The sequence below is a fragment of the Rhineura floridana genome, chromosome 1 (genome assembly GCF_030035675.1).
Source record: "Rhineura floridana isolate rRhiFlo1 chromosome 1, rRhiFlo1.hap2, whole genome shotgun sequence".
NCBI lineage: Eukaryota > Metazoa > Chordata > Lepidosauria > Squamata > Rhineuridae > Rhineura > Rhineura floridana.
Window position 1 is genome coordinate 2455245 of NC_084480.1, and position 25621 is coordinate 2480865.

The 25621-nt window shown below is 48.1% G+C and overlaps 2 protein-coding genes across 15 annotated transcripts in view; one reads left to right on the plus strand and one right to left on the minus strand.

Moving 5' to 3' along the window:
• The window catches only part of CNTFR (ciliary neurotrophic factor receptor), a 545676-nt gene that overhangs the window by 148923 nt on the left and 371132 nt on the right, over window positions 1-25621 (minus strand). For all 14 annotated transcript variants that reach the window (XM_061613159.1, XM_061613148.1, XM_061613142.1 and 11 more), the window contains one exon: window positions 19564-19794. In XM_061613159.1, coding sequence (XP_061469143.1) covers window positions 19564-19794 — 231 coding nt within the window. The remainder of the gene's footprint in view (window positions 1-19563; window positions 19795-25621) is intronic.
• Window positions 19979-21641, plus strand: LOC133375551 (splicing factor YJU2-like). Its single transcript, XM_061607311.1, has 2 exons — window positions 19979-19984; window positions 21105-21641. The coding sequence occupies exons 1-2, from the start codon at window positions 19979-19981 to the stop codon at window positions 21639-21641; spliced, it is 543 nt and encodes a 180-aa protein (XP_061463295.1).

Here is a 25621-nt window from a genome sequence, read left to right on the forward strand (position 1 = left end):
GGGCTCAAGTTGCAGGAAGCCAGATTTCGACTGAACATCAGGACAAACTTCCTAACTGTTAGAGCCATACGACAATGGAACCAATGACCTAGAGAGGTCATGGGCTCTCCGACAGTGGAGGCCTTCAAGAGGCAGCTGGACAGCCATCTGTCGAGAATGCTTTGATTTGGAGTCCTGCATTGCGCAGGGGGTTGGACTTGATGGCCTTGTAGGCCCCTTCCAACTCTACTATTCTATGATTCTACCTCCGCTCCTAAAACCAATACATAGGTTACAATGCGTTGTTCCCAGTGTGGTTCCTGGGGAATGGGTGTACTTTAGCATTGCAGAAGAAAGGTTATTTGGGGTGATAAGTAGAGCCAAACCCATTTTGGCTCGCCAGCTGTCAGGGGCATCTCCATCCGCCTTTGGTTAAACAAGCCCCCTCAAGGCAGTAACAGAAGAGGCTGGGATGCGCTGCAGAGGAGGAACATGAGCATCCCTGGGGATTGCCTAATTAGGGGGAACCGGCTCAGCTAGGAGCTCCGCCAGCTTCTGGCCTGGAGCCTGGGACAGCTAATTTTTTTCCCTTAAAGAAGTGGAATCAGGTTGCTTGAAGATGATGCAGCTAACTGCATCTGAAGGAACAAGAAGAGAAATTGTTTATAGGGAAGCTAAGCTGGTGGTGGGAGCACTTCTCTCCCTTCACCTCCGCCTTCTCTGACTCTGATATTCTCCTGACCTGCAAGATGATTCCTGTCCCGCAGGTCTCCTTCACCTCGATGCACTTGGCAGATCCTCAAAGCCCGTTTCAGGGGCAAAGCAATCCAGCACACCCAATGCGCCCTTTGATAACTGAAATGTGCAGCCTGTGTTGTTATCGCTGTGCGTTTGACAGATTCCATCTTTCCCTTCTGTGACTAAAGCCAATGACATGACTGTCCCATCATCACATGTGGCTTAGCAGAAACCCTCCCTCCTATCCACCCAGCTGTGCATGACCTTCCCCCCTCCGCCAGAGATTCAACCTTGCACGTCAGACGTTTCCCAGCCGAGTGCTGCCCAGTTGAACTGGCAGCCAGCAGCTGAGATCAAACCTCCTTTGCCCCATGCTCGGAGGCGTTTGAGGCGGGAAGTTCAACAGATTGAGCTGAGGTGGAGTCTTTGTTAGCGCACGCGATCCAAGCCTACTTAAGCCGACCCGGTTGCTGAGCCAGCGTCCTCAGAGTAGTGAAGTCATGCTTAGTCAGCGTTAGAGCAGTGCTCCTAGAAAGAGTAGTTAGGTTAATGAGGCAAACTGCACTGGATGTATCGATTGCTTTCATAAAGAGAGAAAAAGGCACAGCCTAGTCTGGATTCCTTGACTTGTAAGTGGGACTTCTTTGTGAGTCACATGGCTGGGCTGCATACCGGTGCAAATCTGCCGCCAGGACTGCCGTGACATCACTGGGGAAGAGCCACTGTGGCCCAAGGGCGGCACATGTGCTGTGCATGCAGAGGGTCCCAGGTTCAACCCCAGTGGCATCTCCAGGAGGGCTGGGAGAGAGCCCTGCTGGAAACCTAGGAGAACCAAGAAGCAAGCACAGGACAACCACAGCAGCCCCTCCTCTCGTGTCTGCCTCTTGCCCCCTGGGACATATAGCACCCCAAGGCCTCCCCCCACTTTGTCTGCCAGGCGTCCCCTACCCATCTCGCCATCCCCTCTGCCATGCTGCCCCCTACCACTCTCCCCCTACCTCTGCCAGGTGCCCCATGCCACCTCCCATCCCCACTACACATGGGTCATCAGAGCCTCCCCACACACACACTGGTCATTGAAGCTCTCCCCGCCGCTCCAAGGGCCTCCAAAACTACTCCACCCCCCATGGGTCTCCAAGCCTCCCCCCCACACACACTTATCTTATGGCCTTGCTGCTGCCGCCGCTCCGCCACTTGCTTGCTTGCTTGCCCTCCCTCCCACTAGGCTCCAGCTAGGCCGGGCTCAAGCCATCTCGGTCCCACATACAAGGCACCCTCTGCCACCCCTCTCGTCATTGCTGCCTCCGCGTCACCGTGGCAGCCCAGGCTTGCCTCTTCTTGCCCTCCTCAAGCCTAATGCTACCAAAGGTTTCACCATCAGGCTGGCCCCGCCCCAAATCCTAATCTGACCCAGGGGTGAAAACTGGTCCAAAACGCAGAAGGCTGATGTACCAAGTATTAACACACATGAATAGAAGCATACCTTATTGCACGAGTTGGAAAGAGTTCTCTTCTGAGCGCTTGCTTGCCTTGAAATACAGGTTTTACAGGCCTATGGGGCAGGGGATGTTGGATTTCGATCCATGGGCGCAAGCTGAGAGCAAACTAAAAGCACCCTGCTGCAGCAGCTATAGCATTTGATCAGCCTTCCCTGATCTGGTGCCTTCCAGATGTTCCTGGACTCTCATCAGCCCCAGCCAGCATTGCCAGTGGTCAGGAATGATGGGTGCTGTGGTTCAAAAAATCTGGAGGATATTTTTGCTTGGGTCTAAAGCAATATACAAATCCACCCTGGTCCACTGTTTGGAGAAAACAGATGCTGGCCATCATTGTGTTTTCTCATGCCTGCCAAATGTTGCCTGCAAGACACCCTCCCACCCAGCCCCTACTTCTATCAACATAACTTTGAGTGGGATGCCATGGAATATTCACAGACATTCAATGTGTTGCAGAAGGGCCAGCCATGAAATGTCACAACAGAGGCTGCGAAGGAAGGGCAAGGTCAGCGCAGAGGGGAAAGAACAGCCGAAGGATTGGATGCTGCCGGCAGAAAGGGAGAGGAAAATCAAGCAGGGGGGCGTTGACGGCCATGGGACTGTGGCAGAAGGGGGTGGAGGCAAAACTTCATGCACTGACATTCATGCCAGCATCTTTTGGCTGCAGGTTTGTGGGTTTTTAGGTCATTACTTTACATCTGAAGATTCTCAATGGACGTGGCTCCTTTGTTTACCTTTTTGGCATATAAAACAATTGTGTTTTTTAGCTGCCTTTCTTAGGACAATCAAGAAAACAAAGACGTGACAAACACGTTGGTAGGAAGATTTCTGTGCATATCCTCCCCCCTCTCTTTTACACACAGACACACGACAACCCCTGCAGGTGCGCTCCCCGAATGTGAGCTGATGCAGGAGGGGCCTTGGCTGTTCTTCCCCCTCCAGCCTGTCCAGGCTCAGCCAGATGTTTTTCCTTGCAGCGAGTGACCCCCCCATGCGCCTGCCTCAGATGCAGCTGCCCCCCCCATGGGCTTTCGCTTCCCTCCCCTAATCGCATTAGCAGTGCAGAGTGCAGAACCGTCTTTGGGCTCCTGTCCAGCTCCCCAGCCAGACCTCCTCTGCGTTCTTCCTTGCAGCAGCTCAGAGCAATTTGAATTTAGGACAGAGAAAGCGGCCACAGCCAGGGGGTGCGGGGTGCAGGGAGATAAAAAGGAGCTGGAACACAAGAAGGGGGCAGCTGACAATCGGGGGCTTGCAGTCCAAGCCCCATTCCTGTATGCTACACATGTTGTGAACCGACTGCAGCTGCTCAGCAATGAGGGAAGACACTCTGCTCGTACTCAGAGGCATGCATCTCTCAAGCAAACCTGCCACATATGGGAAACACAATCCTAGATACTTCTAATACAGATGGGGAAAATGGACTGCCTTCAAGCTGCACGGGTGGCAGGGCACGTAACCCTTGAGCCACTCCCTGTGGGGTGATCTTTAGCTGGCCCTTGACACCCAGGAGACATGAGCGGGGATTTGAACTCACAGTCTCTGGACTCCAGCCAGGCTGTCCTGCCCACTGTGCTATACCAGCTGTGGTTCTAATACAGAAGATATGGGAGGTTTATAGCCTGGACTGACAAAAGGGCACAGAGCTACATTTTGGGGAGCTCAGGATCCAATAAAGCTGTCTAGGAGCCTGATCCTCTGCATGTTTGCTCAGAATTGAATGGGCTTCGCTCTTTGGGGAGCATCCACAGGACTGTGGTTTTAAGGAGAAATGCAATGCTCTCAGGCTAAACTCTTGGATCCAAAACTGCAGGAAGATTTCTTCCTAAGACTACATCCAATGAGGGTGCTTAGCAGACAGGATGAAAACCTGACAGAGCAGCTAACACAGAGACACACACGCACAAAGTTTCCCGCTGCCTTTTCCTCTTTGCCATTAAGAAACGGTTCCCAGAAAAAAGAGGGGCAGAAGTGAGCAGTGAAAGGCAGATTTAGGAGGAGGGCACTCCCCAGATGGATACAGGCTGCTAGTGCGGGCTTATCCTTAGAGAGGGACAGCCCCTCCAGATGTCCTGGACTACAACTCTCATCACCCTTGACCGCTGGCCACGCCGGCTGATGCAGTCCAGCAACATCTCGAGAACACCACAGTGCCCTCAGAGAAGATCCTCAATGAACAGAAGGTTCTGGAGTCTCTCTGAGAAAAGGGCGAACAAGCCACTGTTGGGGCCTCAAGATGCTTGAAGTATTTGGGGAAAGGAGTTGGATTAGCCTACGCAGTAAGAGGCTAGGTACACACAGCAGTTTATAAAATGGATTCGATGCATCTCATGTCTGCTTGTTTTTCACATTGTCCACATGATGATGCCCTCATTCATGTGGCAGCCTGCACATTCTCTCCCCCCGCATTTAATTCGGATTTTCCTGATCCATGGGTAATGCAAACAGCAACAACATAAATCCATGTTACCCAGCCGTGGACATACTGAAGCATATTGCATGGGTGGAGTTTGTGTGTGTGTTCTACATGTGTGGTGATGTTTTGCTGGGTGCCAACTATCACTGCACCCCCAATTTCCTTTGCAAGCCACTCCTTGGTGGGCTGCTGGGCATTTTACTTTTTAAGATGCTGTTTTGTGCAAGTCTGGAATATTAGAAATTTTGTATCTCAGACACAAACCAACAAAAAAAGGCCACAAACACAGGCAAACAAAAACCTGTGTGCATGGTCCCAACGGATCTCAGGTGTCTGGAACTCAGGGAGGCTGGGAAAGTACCCGCGATGGAGAGATCTGACTAATTTGCTTCTTTCAGCTTCTTGTTTTTTCAATCTGAAATTCAGCTCTCCACATTTCTATAGCAATGTGCACATTTTTTTTTTTAAATCCTCACAAAAATTCTTCAGCACTGTAGGGCACATTTCTCTTAACCAACACATTTTGTATGCAGTTTTGGCTAAGTTTTGCAAGTAATTTCTCCTAATATAATGCGTTTTTGTATTTTATTTTCACTAATATATTCATTTTATGCACACTTTCTTCTAGCAAACACATTATTTATCTATTTATTTATTTATTTATTGTACTTGTATACCGCCCCATAGCCGAAGCTCTCTGGGCGGTTTACAGTAACTAAAAACATTAAAAACAAATATACAAATTTCAAACACATCTTTTAAAAACAATTTAAAAACACATGCTAAAATGCCTGGGAGAAGAGGAAAGTCTTGACCTGGCGCCGAAAAGAGAACATTCTATGCTGGAAATCTGCATTGCTTCATTTAGATAAGTATGAATTTCAAAGGATGGCTGTGTGTTGCTTGTCATATTGTTTTGGGAAGTGCAAATTTGATATATCTGGCTTTAAATGCAAACTGCATCTAATTTCTCCCCCATCCCTAAACATTGCTAATTGAGGGGAGGACACCCCCACACAGAGCAAAAACATCCCATCCAGCACCACCCACGAGTGTAGATGGAAACATTGAGACAGAGTTCAACTGAAAGTGCTTAGATGTGGACGCGTTTATACAAAAGCGTAAATGGAAAAATTACATCTGTGTGACCCACATGCACATTAACATTATGGTCTATACACCAGCCAGACCCTCCAAACTCTCCACCTCTGAGATTTGTCTATTTTCAAAGCTTTCTTAAGGATCCAAAATAAATGTATATTACGGTTCTCATCTCATCCCAAAGAGGCCTTCACAGCAACTATGAGAGGCTGAGGGAAACAGGTCCTTGCTCATGCCTCTCCCCTCACTAAGGCTGAGTGGAGATTTGAACATGGTCATGGGGTATATAAAGCCTGCCCCTTGAGCATCTTGGAATCACCTGCTTTCCCACCCCTTAGTTTCAGATATCTATAGAAACTCTTTGGAATATCTCTAGTTCCCCCGTATTTGACAGTGGTTAGGCTTCATCCTGAGTACTGCATCCAGTTCTGGACACCGCACTTTAAGAAGGATGCAGACAAACTGGAACAAGTTCAGAGGAGGGCAATGAGGATGATCAGGGGACTGGAAACAAAGCCCTACGAGGAGAGACTGAAGGAACTGGGCATGTTTAGCCTGGAGAAGAGAAGACTGAGGGGAGACAGGATAGCACTCTTCAAGTACATGAAAGGTTGTCACATAGAGGAGGGCCGGGATCTCTTCTCGATCGTCCCAGAGTGCAGGACACGGAATAATGGGCTCAAGTTGCAGGAAGCCAGATTTCAACTGGACATCAGGAAAAACTCCTAACTGTTACAGTGGCACGACAATGACACCAATGACCTTGGGAGATGGTGGGCTCTCCAACCCTGGAGGCCTTCAAGAGGCAGCTGGACAGCCGCCTGTCAGGTATGCTTTAATTTGGATTCCTGCATTGAGCAGGGGGTTGGACTCGATGGACTTAAAGGCCCTTTTCCAACTCTACTATTCTATGATTATATGAAATTCAGGTGTATATTGGAGATGGATTAGAATCTGCTTTCAAGCCCATTTTTAAACCTCCCCCTTCCGAAAGCTGCCCAGAAGGAGAGCTTGCATGTGTGGACACCCGGAACTTTTCCCTGCCTCTCGATGGAAAGTAAACCAGACAGAAGGTGCATTTGAGCCATCTGCACTACTGGAACTGTAATATCTGCAGGAGAAAATCAAACCTGCCAGATTACTGTCGCATCTCTCATAGAGACTGGTACTTTGGGAAAGTGATCTGCTTATGTTGTTGAATGCTTTTATTTGCCTTTCTGATGCTTTGGTACAATTAAAAACATTTAATTGCTGCTTTTATCTAGGAATAGCATTTATGTTCTTTAATACATTTTGAAACGATGTGCATATTTTTAGGCAAAAGAGATGGGGATACAATCTTTGTTAAAATGAGAATTTCTCTCTCTCTCTTTAGGCGAACTAGGCATTTTGCAATAAGCCTCAATGTCAGTGCAAATCTCCCTGTACTGCCCTGTTGCTTCACAGTGAATGTGGAATCACTCCATTTAGAAATCACCCAACAGTTTCATCTTCCAAATCTCAGGCAGGGTTAGGGTTGGGTTCTACAGCTAAATGACAGAGCATATGTTTTGAGGTTTGTATCTTTAGCATCTCCAGTGACAAAGGGCTGGGAGAAGACCTCAGAAGCACAGAGAGACGCTGGAGAGAGAAAGCCCTGGGCTAAGATGGACCACTTTACCCTAACCCTTTAAAAACTGAAGAATCGAGTTTGGTGTTCTCTCTGTAATGTGTTGTATGGATTATTGATTTTGAATTATGAGTGGGGCTGGCTTTTTTAAAACAACAACAACCCTGTTTTGTCTTTTTCAATGCTGTAGCCCACACTAGGGCCCTCTGGGGAAGGGTTTGTAAGGAACACAAATTATAATGGTAACAGTAGAAGAAGATTTTTATGATGATTTTGATAATTGCAAAATTCATCCAGGCCCTGCATTTGTCTCCATTGCAAAATTCATCTGGGCTAACTAAAAGGTGTGAATGTAAAAACCATCAAAGAAAGAAAAAGAAAATTTCAGCACAGCCGTGGAATTAGAGATGAAAGGTAGTTTATTTTCTGGTTAAGTGCAACAGGCTTTCAAGATAAACAGTAACAGGCCCTGCCTTGAAGCTAGCTAACAGTGTCCATATGGAGGTCCACAGCATCAATTCACAGACCGCATCCCTCACCCACCCGGCTTGTCTTCTGCTTTCAATTGCAAATGGAGGTCAAACAAGTCATTACAGCCCTCTTTTCGAGGAACACTTTGGCTACAGAGCTCATAACGCATTGCAGCCTCAGCCCAGAGCAGCTTCAGAGATGCAATTACCAGGCCAAAAGTTTGTTGTTTGTATTAAGGGGGAGAGGGATTTGCTTACCCTGCACACAAGGGCACATCCAAACTGTCCCTCTTCTGAAGTGGGCATCTTAAACAAAACTGGTTACCCGCAGGGCTTCCTAGTATGAGCAGGAGAAATGGGATGCTCTAGGAAGTGGAACAACAAAAGATGACCCTGGCTCCTGTGAACCACTACTTAGGTCTGTGCAGGAGCAGATGACCCATTCCGTATCCCGGTCTCAGGGACGGACAAATCTATCCATTTCCATTTCTCATTTTTCCAGTTTTAAGCTCAGTTCTCTCTCTTTCCGTATCAGTTCGTGATTTTTTTTCTAAAACAAAAAGTACTCATGAAAATTTGTATGCATTTCCAAGTGCATTTCACTTAAGAACATAAGAAATTGCAGGAGGGGGAGTGCTGTTGCGCTCAGGTCCTGTTTGCAGGCTTCCCATAGGTACGTGGCTGGCCACTGAGAGAACAGGATGCTGGACTAGATGGGCCACTGGCCTGATCCAGCAGGCTCTCCTTATGTTCTTAAAGCTGGTGTATAGGATTGCAGGCCAACAGGTGCTATGGCTTATCATTGTTTCCTCAGGAACAGCCCTGTGCAAAGTGCTGCAGGCTCTTCCTTGTGGCAACCAGCCAGGCCTAATGTGTTCACCAACGACAAGATTTTGGTAGCCCTGGAGCCTCAGTTCAGTGGCATTGCTGCAAAGACAGTGGTCACTTCCCACTCTCCTCCAACCATCACACCACGTGCGCCAAACATCCCTTGCTGCAAAACCGCATCAGCAAGGGAGCAGCAGTCTGATCCCCAGGGATAATATCATAAGCCATTTTGAGGAAGAGATTAATTCCTGCCTCTGTTGCCTTTTCCCTCCAGACTGCCTCCCCCCCCCCAGATCTGAGGAAGGCTGTCTTGTTTTTTTGGCAGGCAATGCTAAATCCCCCGAGGCAGCCGGGTGAGAGAAAAGGGGCATGTGTTTAGAGCATTTCCACTCCGTTCCACTCTCCTGGGCTATTTCTATCTCCTCTTGTCAAAATTTATCAAGTGCGTAATTGTTTAAACAGCATTAAAGCGCCAGGAGCCAGAGCGGCTGGGAACTATCCTGTGTCTGCCGACGCTACTCATGCTGACAGCTCCGGGAGGGGAATGAGATACCACTGCGCAAAAGCCCCCAGAGGCCTCAGGCAGGGCCTCAGGCAGGGAGCGGCCTCAGGAAAAAGCTGCAAAAAATTCTCGCTCTCTCTCCCCCTGCTTTTAGCTCTTCACCTTCCGCTTTCACCTTCTGCTACGCAGGCCTGTAGCAGCCGTGCCCCCTGCAGCGCCCTTCAGTGGTCTGCCACCCTGCAGATATTTTGGACTGCATCTCCCATCAGCCCCAGGATGGTGGCTGGACCTGGCATCTCAGCTAATCTGTCGGCTTCAACATGCGCTGCTTTGAGATCCCTGCATCTTCTCGCTAGAGCAAGTCCTTGTGGGCAAGCAGAGGGCTGGTGCGTTCAGCTTAGCAAAGAAGGGCAGCTGGCCAAATAGAGGACAGCCTGGTCTTGGGGGGGCATGGGGGGCACAGTACTCCTCCCTAGTCTGTGATGCTTGACTGATAAGGACAAGGGCAAATGCTGGACAGTGCTGGCCCAAGACATTTGCCTGGAAAAGAGTGTGTGTGTGTGTAAGTGAAATATATGTCTTGCCAGTTTGTCACTGCACACAGCTACAACAGGGATGTCGATGATGGCTATGCTCTACGTCCACAGCTGAAGGCAGAATGCTTCTGAATACCAGCTGCTGGAGACCGCAGGAAGGAAGAGTGCTCTTGTGCACTCCCAGAGGCATCTGGCTAGCTGGACGAAATGGGCCACTGGCCCGATCCAGCAGGCTGACAAGGATGAGAAAGGACAGGAGCTCAGTGGCAGAACATCTGTCTTGCAGCCTTGTATGCAGAAAGTCTCGGCTTCAGTCCCTGGCATCTCCAGACAGCTGGGAAACATTTCTGCTTGAAACCCTAAAGAGGCAGTGTGGGAAACCTCTAGCTAGATGGACCAGCTTCCAGCCCTCCCAACCTGTGGCCTTGCAGGGGTTAATAGATTACCACTCCCATCAAGCCTGACCATCAGCCAGGCCAGCTGGGGCTGGTTAGGGTCCAACAGCATCCAGGGGGCTGCAAGATCCACAGCCCTGCCTTACAAAAGAATGCATCAGGTGGAGAAAGCGGACAGAGGGAGATTCTTCTCCTGTTGACAAAATACTAGCCTTGAGAATCACCGAAAAGGTCAGTGAAAAGAGAAGTACTTCTTCACACCCTGGATCATATTCGCATATGGAATTTTCCGGCACAAAGACGGCTGGCTGAGACGCCTTTAAGGGGCGATTAGACAAATGCAGGCCTGTTAATGGCTATGAGGCATGAAAGCTATGGAGCCTCTGCACCAAGGGGCAGAATGTGGCCACGGAACAGCAGCCACGGAGGAGCACTGCAGGAAAGGGGTCTGCCTTCATGCTGGCTGCCTTCCCAGAGGATTCAGGCGGGTCAGGGGCAAAGCATTTGTTCTGCTTGCAGAAGGTTCCGGGTTCAGTCCTTGACATCTCCAGACAGGTCTGGGTATGTTCCCCTGTCTGAAACCCGGGAGAAAGAGAAGGATAACTACCCACAGAAAACTCAAGTGGCCTTTACTTTCTTCTGAAAAGAGCAACTTGGATAGGAAATCTAGAGGACAGAGAAGCGCATCAGCCAAACAACTAGCCTGTGGAACTCACCACCAGAGGCTGCTGTCTTCAAACTTGAGAACAGCGAAGGAAAAGCAGAGTTGGACAGTTCCAGGATTGTTTACTTTTATCTGAATTTTGAGTTGCCTTCCTCAAAACTTACACAAGGAAACTTTCAGCAGAAAAAAACCCCATGAGCTAACTATTTTATATTCAGAGTGAAACCAATTAATGCTGAGAAATCTGGCATAAACATAAAAAAAACAACCTGCTGGCATTAGACAGTTTGGGGCTGTGAAGGATTAGAATGAGATTGTCCCAGGGGTAGATTTGCTAGAAATCTGACATCAGATTCTGCAGCAGCCTCAGCCCCTCTCACAGCCAGCAGACAGATGCAGACCGAGCCTGCTGTTTCTATGCATCCTGGAGATGATGGCTGAAGCCACGGCAGTGGAAAAGGAACGGGCATCATCCTAGGCTGTGGCTCAGCCCAAAATGATGACCACCAACTCTCTCGTCATAGAGGGCGGCTCCTGGCTATCAACACAAATGTTTGGAGCACAATTTGGAGCACGGCACCCACCACTTGCCGGGCCGGCTAGCAGCATCTGTGGGAAGGTTCTGATTCTTTTTCTGAGAAGCAGACAGTCAGGGCTCCACCCTACCTTCCATCACACAGTTAATGTCATTGCCGCTGGCAGCTTTGTTAGAGGACAGGAAGAGAGCAGGCTGTGGGAGAGTTGTTTACACAGCCATTTGGATCCTTTAATTATTTTGCCGGGTTTGTCATGTTAACAAGGGTAAACAAGCACATGAGAGAAAAAGCTGGGCTGTCGTCCATTCCCAAGGCCAAGGCGACGTCATCCGTCAGGCAGAGTGGCTGGAAGAGAAGGAGGTCCTGAGATTTACCAAAGCAAGGGTCCGTCCTCCACAACGGTGACTCCTGCCCCACATTCCATAGCATCTGTGGGATGGCGAGTGTGCCTGCTGCGCACATGTGCAGGCAGGAATGCCTTTTCAATCTTCTAAACTGAAGTGCAAGTTTTGACATCATGTTTACCTTCGCAGAAGTACATTTAGATAGAGTCCTGCAGACAAATAAGTGCAGAACACGACACCACAGAGCTGAAAATCCTATTGGATTTCTTTCTCTCTCTCTCTCTGTTTCCCCCCAGTAGAGATCTAATGGACAGGATGCTCGACAATCTGCATCTCCGGCTCACAGGCCTTTACTGGATATTGCATTCCAGCCTAACCGTTTTTTAGTCCTGGAAATGTATCCGGAGCAATTCCCATAGAAGAACATACCCACATCAAAAATGTCATGACCTTGGAAATGGATGTTGGTTTTTCAGGAAGCATTTATGTGTGGGAACCCAGGTATTTACACGCCGTCTCTGGTCACGAATCGCCCTTGAAGATCTATGGGCCCTCCATTCCAACATCATGTCTGACACATCAACTCCTTTACATACACTCTCCCAATGGACCATAGCATGTTGCTGTAGAAGGCAGGCCTGCCATCCCCCAAAGATTTTGAGGCTGTTCTCCCCACCTCCTCTTCTGTGCAGTTTCACCTTCACTGTTCTTGTTTATTTATTATTATTACACTGATATCCCACCTTTCCTTCTATCTTCCCCAAAATCCTGTGAGGTAGGTTACAGTGAGATTACAGTGCCTGGCCCAAGGTTACTCGGTGAACTTCACGGCAAAGCGAAAATTTGAACCCTGGTCTCCCAGGGCCCAGTCCAACACTCTAACCCAGCCTTTCCCAACCAGTGTGCCTCCAGATGTTGTTGGACCACAACTCCCATCAGCCTCAGCCATTGGCGATGCTGGCTGAGGCTGATGGGAGTTGTGGTCCAGCATCTGGAGGCACACCGGTTGGGAAAGGCTGCTCTAACCACTAACCACACAGCTTCTATTATTAAAATGATTAATTATTAAAAGGATGTACATAGAGCCTTTCATTTCAAGAAGACAGACCGAGGTGATTCTGTATCACATTATACTTATGTCTTAATCAGCGTGACTGGCAACTACAATAAACTGCCGATCAATTGAACGAAGAAGAATGATTAAGCACAGTTCACTTGCAAGAGCTGAGGAGTGTCCAGCTGGGGACAGAGCATTCCCTGGGGATAAGAGTGGAAATGTTTTATATCATTCAGGTGGGTGAAGAGTAGAACGTGGCACTGAATGTGCAGGACCCCATGACAGCAATTCAAAGAGACTAAAGCACCAAAGGGTAAAACGCAGGTGCCAAAGCCACTTATTTATTTATTTAATTTGTATTCCGCCCTTCCTCTCAGCAGGAGCCCAGGGCGGCAAACAAAGTACTAAAACCACTTTAAAACATCATAAAACAGATCTTAAAATACATTAAAACAAAACAGCGTTAAAAACATTTTAAAAAAAACTTTTAAAAAGGGTTAAAAACATCACTAAAAAACATATTAAGCAATTCTAACACAGACGCAGACTGGGATAGGTCTCAACCTAAAAGGCTTCTTGAAAGAGGAAAGTCTTCAAAAGGCGCCGAAAAGATAGCAGAGATGGCGCCTGCCTAATATTCAGAGAACAGAGACACTGTATTTGAGTGTTCATATGTGTCAAGATGGGTGAGCTAGCAGAATGGAGAGGGGGACACAGGCATCTCTGGATCAAACCGCAGAGGGAGGACAGTTTTGGATTACTCAACTGCCATCAGCCCCAGGCAACAAAGCTGATGGGGGACACAGTCCAAATCACCCAGAGGCTTCAGGCTGGGAAAGGCTGTATTCAGCTGAGGAGGAACTCACCTGCTTGCTCACCCCCACCTTGCACAAGCAGTCCAGCCCCTTTCCATGCCCTCCAAGTGCCACAAACAGGGAAGAGCTTATCAGGAAAGGCGTTCTGGAGGAGCTCAGCAGATAAGGCAAGGCACATGTTGCAGGATAAGTCAAAGGGCATTTCCAGAGTCACCGGCTGTTATGACAAAGCACGAGGAAATTCACTGACCAGGAGGAAGTTTGATGGTACACCACTCCCTACCGCCCTCCGCAATGGTTTGCAAGTCTCTGTGTTTGGATGAGCCATAGCTCCGTGGTGGAGCATCTGATTCTCTCGCAGAAGGTCCAAGCTTCAATCCCCAAAGGCATCTATTGCCAAGTAGGCCTGGGAAGGTCCCCTGTCTGAAACACTGGAGAGCCACTGCCTGTCAGGCAATATTGAGCTAGATGGACCAATACTGAATGCAGAATAAGGTGGTGTCCCGTGTTCCTGTAGGGGGAGATCACAGTCTGGAAAAGCGGAAGGTCCACAGTTCCGTCTCCAATGGCATCGCCAGGGAGGGCTGGGGAAAGCTCCTTCCCTGCAACCTTGGACAGCCGCGGCCAATCCGTCTGGACAATACTGATCTAGATGGACTGATAGTCTGACTCATTGCAAGCACCTTCCTACCTTCCTCTTTGCTCTCTTGACTTTTTTTATCAAGCGCATTCCAGGGCGCTGCACTTGCGTGCCATCCTTCTGGGCCTCCTGTCCAACGGAAGCCAACTCTGCCCCGCCAGATCCTATTTTCCATTGCCTCATTCCGATCTCTCTGCTTAGAAAACTGATTCACTCCCTTAACCTAAAGCTAACCTTGGCCAAGCCAGGCCCTTCATTCAACAGCACCGGGGGCCTTCATAACAGCTCATGGTATATTTGGAAACCATTACCATGTCCTCCCTCAATCTTCGTTTCCTGGGAGACGGCCTGGCTTGTGACTTTCCCTTAATGCTTCTGCTTTCTAAACTCATTGGCAATCTTTATATTGGGGGGGGAGAGGGAGAGAAGAGGGGGGAGAAGAACATCCTCTGTCCTCACTGACTTACTTGCCCCTCTGATAGCCTCATTGGCCCCTCCCACCCCAGCACGGCCCTTGGCCCCAGGCAGAGCAGCTCTGCAAACGGTTTACAAAAGGGCAGGGGGAATTTGATTGTTTCTGGCACTGCCTGTCCTGGATTATCACATTTTGCAGACCAAGCCAAGGAAGCTTCTTCAGGCTGTGCTGAGGGAGGGCTCTCGGGAGGGGCAGGAAGGAATGTTGGCACACAGGACGAAGGAGGGCATGGGTAGAGCCCCAGGGCACTTAAACTGCACTCCCAAGCCCACTTTCTAGGCAGCAAAGACACAAGATAACTCAGGGTCTGGGAAGAGGGGTGAAAAGGCCGCTGCTGGCTTTTGGAAAAGGGCTCCTTTTCTATTTCTGCCCCCAGTTGTTAGATTGTACATTTACAGTACATGTGTATGAAATCAACTGCTTCAGTTTCCTTGGATATGGCATGTCTAATTTGCACAGCATGTCAGCACAATTAATTATTTTTTCCCTCACAACAACCTTGTGGGCAGACCATCCACTCTCATTTTGCAGATGAAGTCCTATAGCAGAAAGTCAGTGACTTTCCCAGGGCCGCATAATAAGGAGAGGCAGGGCCAGACTCAAAAGGTCTAGGCTCAAGTCCAGTTTTCTCTCTACTGGCCAGCAATGGGTCATTACCTGGTGAGCTACCTAGAAGGTTAAATGCTCAGAGGCTCACTGCTGAGGTCACAAACATCTGCATGTAAGAGAAGCCAGCTGAGTGGATGTAAGCTCATCCAAAATGCTGATCAAGGGACTTCCCAATAAATGTAATCATCTTCCTCCCTTGAAGCATCCTTAGCATTGACTTGTTTATGGCTGATGCCTGGAGTGGGCGCTCCTCTTTGCACACAGGCTGCGCAGTTCTCCCCTGGCATTGCATTGCAATGAGATCATCTGGACATCTTCTGCGGGAACAGTCCTGCCAGGGTACCTGCAGATGTCTACAAGTGCATTCTGTCTCAGGCTGCATCACCCATCAGAGCAGATGAAAATTACATTTGGCCGCATCTTTCAGGGAACTCATTTAATTCTCACTTCCTGGAATAATACACAGATTGGAGTGTAGTAATCCTTTGGATTGTCTACCTCTCAGAATTTTGAGATGTACTTCTTGGCTCAAAAGATGCTTACAAAGATGTCTATTTTAGGGGGAAATGCACACAGTTTTAAAGCATTTTGGGCTGGTTTTTATATTTAAAAATGGCATAATAAGAGACAGAATGGACTTCTAATTAAATGCATGAAACTACTGCAGACTGGAAATAGTCCATTTGTTAAGTCTGCAAAATTTGAAGTATATTGGAAAGGGATATTTGCACAAACATCAATAAAGTCAGAATTGGCTGAAACTACCCAGGAAAGAGATGCTGAGGCCACAGTGGAACCCTTTAGTGGGCTGCAGCAGCGGTGATGACAAATTCAAATTTTAGGGAATATTAAGAACAGGGTTAGGATAAGAGATTTATGAAGTTATGGACAATGCAGAGCATGAATAGAAAAAAGCAGCTGTTCCCTTTTTTCACAAAACCTATGGAACCTCCATGTGCAGAGGCATTGTACCACCGATTGCCATACGCGGAACGGAGAGCATGGAGGCTCTGATTCCACCATGCCTTGCTGTGAGGTCCCCAAAGGCACCCGCCTGGCTGTGGCTGGACACAAAGGCACCCAGAGGTTTGTGAAGAGGATTGCTCACCACAAAAACTAGCATCACCAAATTTGCCTTTCTCCTCTAAACTAAAGAGCTTCAAACACTGAAACCATTCCTCAGGGGGCAATTGCTTGGGCCCCCTGATCATTCTGCTTGCCTTTTGAACAACTTGTCCTGCGATAGGAAACCCTTTTTGAGACGGAAAAAATGGAAATGGACTGCTTTCAAGTCGATCCCGACTTATGGCTACCCTATGAATAGGGTGTTCATGGTAAGCGGTATTCAGAGGCGGTTTACCATTGCCTCCCTCTGAGGCTAGTCCTCGCCAGCTGGCTAGGGCCTGCTCAGCTTGCCACAGCTGCACAAGCCAGCCCCTTCCTTGTCTGCAACTGCCAGCTGGGGGGCAACTGGGCTCCTTGGGACTATGCGGCTTGCCCACGGCTGCACAGGTGGCAGGGCACATAACCCCTGAGCCACTTGCTGTGGGGGTGATCTTTAGCTGGCCCTTGACGCCCAGGAGACACGAGCGGGGATTTGAACTCACAGACTTTGGACCTTTTACATGCAAAGCAGATGCTCTCCCCAAGGAAGAAAAGGAGGTTGCTCGCTTATGGAAGCTCAGTCGTGAGCACTGATTAACCCTTGTTGGCACAGTCATCAACCAAACTGGAGACAATAGTCAAGAAATCAGAAGAAGGCTAGGACTGGGGAGGGCAGGTATGAGAGAACTAGAAAAGGTCCTTAAGTGCAAAGATGCATCACTGAACACTAAAGTCAGGATCATTCAGACCATGGTATTCCCGATCTCTATGTATGGATGTGAAAGTTGGACAGTGAAATAGGCGGATAAGAGAAAAATCAACTCATTTGAAATGTAGTGTTGGAGGAGAGCTTTGTGCATACCATGGAAAAGACAAACAATTGGGTGTTAGAACAAATTAAACCAGAACTATCACTAGAAGCTAAAATGATGAAACTGAGGTAATCATACTTTGGACACATAATGAGAAGACATGATTCATTAGAAAAGACCATTATGCTGGGAAAAACAGAAGGGAGTAGAAAAAGAGGAAGGCCAAACAAGAGATGGCTTGATTCCATAAAGGACGCCACAGACCTGAACTTACAAGATCTGAACAGGGTGGTTCATGACAGATGCTCTAGCTTCTAGTGACAGTTCTGGTTTAATTTGTTCTGACACCCAATTATTTGGATAAGGACCTGTATTATACCACTTGGTTCATCTAGTCTGGCCCTGCCTGCCCTGGCTGGCAGTGTCTTCTCAAGGTCTTCATCCACCTTCACCCTTCCCAGCCCCCTGCTACCTACACCATGGAAATGTCAGGGACAGGCTCCTCTGAGGATTGATGGGCTCTCCCTGGGCCAGACATCGCAAGCTGGTTCCAAGGATAAAATGAGCCAGCAAACCAATACAGGATACACATTTGCTCTCCTCATCACCTATCGGATTCCTTCCACTCCCATTCAACTCGTGAGGAGCTGGGCCAGAGGGTGACATGACCAAGCCAACAAAAACGTGCCCAGGACGGAGGCAGGAAACCGACTGACACCTCCTGGTTTCCAACATCTGAACCATCGCCCTGCGTGGGCTCTCAAGAGGGTTCGGAGCCACTCTGCAAAGGGGCAGGCATTGCAGCAGCAACACTATTAATTATGTGTTGGGGGAGGGAGAGCACTCAATTGAAATCCTGCCAATTAAATTAATTACCCTGAAAGTACCTCACCTGATTAGCACCAAGCATACTTAATTGCACAACCACCACCAGGAGGTCGCTGTTATTCTTGAGATCCTTCTGAGACATTGTAGGCTGAGGTCACCCTTGGGAGGAGCTCTGGATGAACCCTATCCTAATACAAACCAGCAGGATTCCCACTCAGAGAGAGATGTGCTTCAGGCTGAGAACTGAGTGGTGGTGTTTCCTCAAGGGAGAAAGAGGGACTTAGCAGAGCTATGCTCCAGCGCAGAGTCAGAAATACATTGCAGCTGAACAGACACTGCAGGAACAAGAAAGGGAAGGGGCCCCTCCCTCACTGCTGGGCTTGCAAACCAGACTGGTTGCCTAGCAGGACCGCTGGGGAGCTCAGCTTGGCTCATGCTTTTACCCCACCTGGGCCCAGACTCCAATGTCATACTCCCAGATCTGGACCAATCATAAAACAGAGAGCCCATACTTGCAGGTGGCAAACTGGATTGCCAGGGCGAAGGGGAGGGGCATGTCTCCTGCAATTCTGCCACCTGTGTTGCTGGCTCCTCCTCGTTCTTTTTCCACTGCCAAGGCAGCTGGAGAAGAAGACTCAGGATGGCCCACTCAGAGCCTGACAAGGCAGCCATCAGAATGACACCTCCGCAGAAAAACTTTTTTAAAATATAAATTATTACATTTATACTCCAGCTTTCCTGCAAGGAGATCAAGGGTGTGTACAGAGTTCTCTTGCTCCCCATTTTATTCTCACAACAGCCCTGTGAGGTAGGTTAGGCTGAGAGATTGTGACTGGCCCAAGGTCACCCGGTGAGCTTTGTGACCAAGCGGGGATATGAACTCTGGTCAATGAGGTCCTAGACCGGCACTCTAGCCACAACGTCACACTGGCTCTAACCACTATACCACTCCTTCCCAGGATGCTAGTGCCACAGAAAATCATGAATAGGGAACAAGACAGAGACTTCTCACTCTTTCCCTCTCCCATGCAGAAAAGCCCAGTCACTTGTATCCATCCCTCTGCATCTCCCCTCCCTCCCTCCCTCCCCCCCTTGTAGTTACTGTACTTATTTCCCCACATCACCCCGCTGATCCTTCCCTTGCGCTCCCATCCCCCCCCAATCTCCTCCCCAATTTATTCTAGAATCTAGATTGCAAGGCAGGGACCTGACTTGGTTTTCCTTTTTGCATCTGTTACTCTGGAACACATGCGACGATAATCAAAAGCAAAACAAAACAATTAATTTGCAGTAAGCTCGCTCTTCTTTTACAAAGCATTGTTTCTGAAATTCTGAGTGCTGCTGCATTTATATATACATGTATTTATATTAACAGTTACTATGGTTGTGAATTTCATTATGGTTTGCATTTAACTGCTTTTTAAAAAATGTTGCAGTCATTTTAGATGCCTCCCCTGAGTATATTTTTTTATAAAAAGGCAGAACAGAAATGAACTATAAGTACAAAAAACATAAATAAAATTGGAGTGCACATTTGTATAGACACAAAACACACACCCATGGAGTGGGGGAGGGGGGGAATAGAAGCAGTTGCCCGCCATTGCATACTCACTTCCCACTTTGAGGATGACTTGATACTTGAGGTGCCAGGAAGATCCCTCGTAGCAGGAGTACTGGCCACTGTGGGAGAGGTCCACATTCCGAAGGACAAGGCGTGAACCATTGAGATGGGATGCATCTAGGTCGGTACTGTTGGCCGCCCAAGTGACTGTCGCGTCCTGGTCTATGGACCCACATGATATCGTCACATCGGTCCCCAACTGCGCATAGCGAATGTGAGATTCTGGGATTCAAAGAAGAGAAGAGAATTATTTGCACTGTGGAGGGGATACTTCAACAACAGCAACAAAGAATGTACAAAATCTCTCCCTTCATTTCTGTGGACTTTTCCTCCCAATGGCCTTGGATATCCGTGGTAACTTTGTGGAGCATCCCGTTTTTGGAACGGTGGACCACATGCACACCACATGAAGGTGACTGCTTTCGTTTGGATGTGCATCCCGATGTGCATCCCCATTCTCAAACTCCCAGCTGGGCTGCACAAGACTTGGCTCATCTAACCACTGATTATTACTTTCCTACTCAATGGCCGATCAAATAACAAGGCAACTGGACCAAAGGTGAGCTCTGGCCAATTGCCTGAAGAAGCAGAGCTACAGCATCCATGTCAGAATTCAAACCTTCTGGATTTATGGAAGACACCCCTAAGAGAAACTTTTCAAACAGTACCGACTTCCTAAATTGCCCATTTCTGAAGCTGATCTGCTTCCACAACGGTGGACACGACACCTTTCACCCCAATACATAAAGCTATGCTGCAACAAAGGTCAACAACAAGCAGGCAAACCTTGAAGGTGCTGCCAAACTTGTTGCGCCTGCAGCAAGAGAAAAAAGTGGTTTTTGCAGGGCTATTGGTCCAGTGGAAAACACGAGAGAATATTTTATTGATCTTGGGAATCCAACACCTGAACATGCCTGAAATCCAGGGTGCCCCCACCAGATATCCTGCTGACCCCCACCTTGACACCCTATTTATACTAGTTTTGCTGTCACAAGTTCTTTCATAAGAGTTGATGAAATGTACTCCGTTGCGCTGCAAGAATGACAGCACCAACTACAATATACTGGGAGGAACAATAAATCTACATTAAGCCTCCATTGCTGGTGATGGATCACATTATCTAAATGAACATACTGGGCAGCTGAGCTTCACTTGAGCTGCCGGTCAGTGAGGAAAGATCAGCTTTCCTGCTCTGACTGAATGGCAGAATAAGTTCAAAGACACAATGGATCATTTCTGTCATACGGGAAGATCTCTTAATTGAGTTTCTTTCTCATGGGGTGGGGGCCCAGGAAACTGTTTATATATCACCAGTTCATGCAATGTAACAGAGTGGTGTGCAACAACACACACAATGAAATAAAGAACACCATAAAAATGTGAAGAAAATATAATTAAAATGACTGGCTGATAAAAAAAAAGGAAATAGTTACGTAGGGCTGTTTACATACAAAGGTTTTCATGAGACGCCTGAAAGTCAACAGCGAAGATACCCCTCTGCATCTCTGCCGGAAGAGTGTTCCATAACACAGAACCTGGAGGAGCTGAAGGAGCTGAACCAGCACCAGGCCCACGTGGACTTGGAGTCCATGCTGCAGCAGCACCAAGCGAACGAGGAGCAGCAGAGGCCGCGGGCGCTGGAGGAGGACGAGCGGGAGACCAAAGCTATGCTAGAACAAGGCCAGAGCAGGAAGTTGCTGCAAGACTCCGATTCAGATGAGGACTCTCCTCCTGGTCCTGCTAAATGGTTTGCAAAAGCAAAGCCTGCAGACATCCCGCGAGAGGACTCAGAGCCGCAAGCAAAGAAGATGAAGGTGGAAAGCCGGGAGAGAAGCGTCGGGAAACTCTCTGACAAGGCCAAACTCTCCGGGCTGGTGACAGCCAAGAGGAAGCCGGATTTGAGCGTGGCAAATGGGGCGGACAGTTGGAACATGCCGCCGGGCCCAGGTGCCGGGAGTGCAGACAAGACCTCTGTGGATACCTCTCTGGCTTCCCGCTCAAAGGCGGGCGCCTCTTCCCTCAGCCTCCTGGGAGCATATTCTGACAGCGAGGACAGTAAAAGTGACTGACCACCCCTGGTTGAGGGAGGGAGTAGCCTGCGGCTATTTATTATTATTATTATTATTATTATTATTATTATTATTATTATTAATTTATATGCTGTATTGTACGTCGCTCAGAGTGGCTGGGTAACCAGCCAGATGAGCGTCTAACAAATTGAATGAATGAATGAATGAATGAATGAATGAATGAATGAATGAATGAATGACTAAATGCCAGACTTCTGGCTGGAGCCCAGTTAGGCCTCTATAACATGGAGGACAGCTAACAGAACTCCTCTAGATGGTCTGAGTGATCTCACTGGGATATAAGGGCTCAGGCAATCCTTAAGGTACCCTGGACCCAAGTTTTTGGGGGCTTTGCGTTAGCAACACTAGAGCCTTGAACCTGGCTGGCAGCATACAGGCAGCCAGTGCAGGGATTTTAGAATAGGTGTCACATGCTGTTGGCCATTTGCCTCCATCAACATCTGGGCTCCTTCTGGGAGGAATATAAATTAATTAATAAATAAATAAATAAACAGTCTAGCAGCTGCATTCTGTACTAGTTGGAGCTTCCGGATCAGGCCCAAGGGTAGCCTCACTGAGAGCGCATTGCAGTAATCCAGTCTCAAGGTTACCATTGCATGTACTACAGCGGCCAGACTGTCCCAATACAAGTAAGGCCACAGCTGGCATACCAGATGAAACTGGTAAAAGGCACTCCAAGCCACACAAGCCAATTGTCTTAAGATGCATCAGCAGTACACCAAACTACATACCCGCTCCTTTAGAGGGAGGGCAACCCTGACCAGAACAGGCAACTGGCTTTTATTCCAGATACAGGAACCGCCTACCCATAGAACTTCCACCTTCCCAGAATTCCAAGTATTTCATGGATGCCACTGGAACGTAACAAGTCAGACCATTGCTCCATCTGTTGCTGTTGTTACATGCCGTCAAGTCGATTATGACTTATGGCGACCCTATGAATCAGCGACCTCCAAGAGCATCTGTCATGAACCACCCTGTTCAGATTTTGTAAGGTCAGGTCTGTGGCTTCCTTTTAGGAATCAATCCATCTCTTGTTTGGCCTTCCTCTTTTTCTACCCCCTGCTGTTTTCCCCAGCATTATTGTCTTTTCTAGTGAATCATGTCTTCTCATGATGCGTCCAAAGTATGATAACCCCAGTTTCATCATTTTAGCTTCTAGTGACAGTTCTGGTTTGATTTGTTCTAACACCCAATTACTTGTCTTTTTCGCAGTCCATGGAGTGCGCAAAACTCTCCTCCAACACCACATTTCAAATGAGTTAATTTTTCTCTTATCCGCCTTTTTCTCTGTCCAACTTTCACATCCATACATAGAGAATGGGAATACCATGGTCTGAATGATCCTGACTTTAGTGTTCAGTGATACATCTTTGCATTTGAGGACCTTTTCTAGTTCTCTCACAGCTGCCCTCTCAACAAAGGTTGGGATCAGACTACAGCCTTTCATGCCTCTGACTCCAGACTACCTCCTCCAGGCTCTACCACCTATAGAGACCTTCTAAGTCTTAAAGGGCCTACCTTGTGGCCTGAATATGGACACACCTCCCCCATTCCATAGCCTCCCTCCTGGTGTGCTCCCTGAGATGTCATACTGGTGATGAGCTGTTGGGGGCATCTAGTTCTTCAGGCTCAGGGGAGGTGCCCATGAGGGTCTGGGCTCTAGCCCTATAGGTCATGGTAGTTGGTCTGGGGAGTTCCTCTGGGGGCTCCTGCCCAACACACTTAGGTGCACTGATTTTCCTATGTTCAGCAGTCAGCTCTGAGCCCTAAGTCTGACCAAGCTCCCCATCTGGCACCCCTGCAGCCTCTGACTCCATGTCCAGATCACTGCTACATTCAGGGGTCATGACACATTCATAGTAAGCACAATCCTCCATTAGTATTATCTTAAAGCCAGGCAGGTTCCCTCAGACTTTAGCCAGTTACTAACCAATCTTGCAGATCAGCGTTGACAACAAAATCCTTGCAGTACCTTTTATCAGGGGGCTAACCACCTGTGCTTGGCATTCCACCTTCTGGTGGCCATGGAACAAAAGCCCTGTCCACTCCACTGGATGCGGAGAAATCACCTAACAGAGTTCAGTGGGAGGTTTTCACCCCAACAGTGATAAAAAGATGTATTTTCCCAACAGCAATCTAGACCAGGTCAGTGCCATATATAAATAACCAATTTGACATGTCAGTATGGTACATTCGGCTTCCTTCCCTGTCTGCAGAGATACCCAATAGGGAGCCTTCTCTTTCATCTTTATTATGCAACTTCACCTTTCAGCTCCTGACCTACCCCATCAGGCAGTCACAGGAGATATGTGGGATTAAAATGGGTAAATAAGAGGAAATATTTCATAGTTGCTCGCCCTATGGAAGGAAGATATGAACACAGTTAAAATTAAAATATTAAAATTAATATCACAAGATAGGTATATCTCCTGAGAGGCTCACACTACTGCTGTAGCACTGAAACAAAATAGGCAGACGACTAAGAACTTTTTTCTGGGATGGGGGTATGGATGTGCAGTTTGTGCAGTAAGCTACAACGCTGGAAGACATGGATGGGGCCTCTGGAGTAATCTTTCAAAAAGGTCTCTTCCTGCTCCACTGTCCTAGCCAAACTTCTCAAAGGGACACTTCTCCTGGCTTACTGATGGCCTCAAACCTCTCATTAGGTTCTCTTTCGTAGCCCACTGACCTCTTTGGACAAACCTCTCAAAACATTATCTTTTTCTGACACATTTGAGGAGGGGACTTCTCACACCGGAGGGAGGGGGAATTCAGATAAATGTGGAGATGCAAAATAGCTCCCACAAATTATACTCCAAATGAAGGCTTTCTGGAATTTGTATTGATCCAGTTTTCGTTTTTGGAAGAACTTTAAGAGGTGGGTGTGTTTCAACCTTATATCCCTATAGATCTGTAATTCCATCGTCACCACTACCACCCCCATATTATGATTTTCTGTAATTTATTCATCTTTATTGTCTTTGGAAATACGATATTCTCTGTAATAGGGACTGGGCTCCCACTGGAAGGAAGGGCAGGGTATAAATGAATGAATGAATGAATGGTAAACATGAGAGGGGGCAATAGATGTAGCTACAGACTATCCATCTGACCAGATGAGGCAATGCCCAGTCACCTGGGGACCTAAACGTCTGGTGCCATCTGGGCTGGCTTGCTAGGTAGCACACTTCCAGGGGAGAAATGTACAGTCACCACAATAACACACAGAACCTTCAAAGAGCAGAACTTTGTGTTTTCATGTGCGGTTGCCGCAGAAACTTTGAATTATTACATCACCAGTGATGTTTCTTCTGTGAGGTGCTATCTTACCCTGGCCCATTAGTCAGGACCATCGGGCATGGAGGAGGAAGGAGCAGGCAGGTTTGAAAGGATCATCTGCTCAGGAAAAAGAGATTGTTGCAGAAAGAGTATGGATCTCTCTTTTTAGGGAATGGATGGATTTTCTTCTCCTGATCCAGTAGCCTTCTGACCATCGACCAGGGGGAGGTCATTTGCTTCCATGCCTGCTGGCTCCCTCAAACCGCACACTGGGATGGGGATCTCTTATTTCCTGGCCCACTGCCTTCCTTCAACTTAACTCTGTTATATGTGGGTGTGTGTGGCTGTTTGTTTTAAGCCCTGGCCCGGTGCCTCCTTCACTGCAACTCTGGAGGTGGTGTTATATTTGGTATCTCCTCTTCCTTCGAGGCCTGCTGGCCATGTTCAGCCCAACCCTAAGAGTCATCCCTTCTCTTACTTCCTGGCCAACGGGCCTCCTTTACCCTCACCCTCGAGGAGGTCTCTTCTCTTAATTCTTGGGCTCCTTCTATCTGATCCCCTGGCGGTTCTCTTCTCATACTTCCTTGCCCACTGGCCTCCTTTACCCCAACCTCGGGGCTGTCTCTTCTCTTGCTTCCTGGCCCGTTGGCCTCCTTTACCCCAACCTCAGGGCTGTC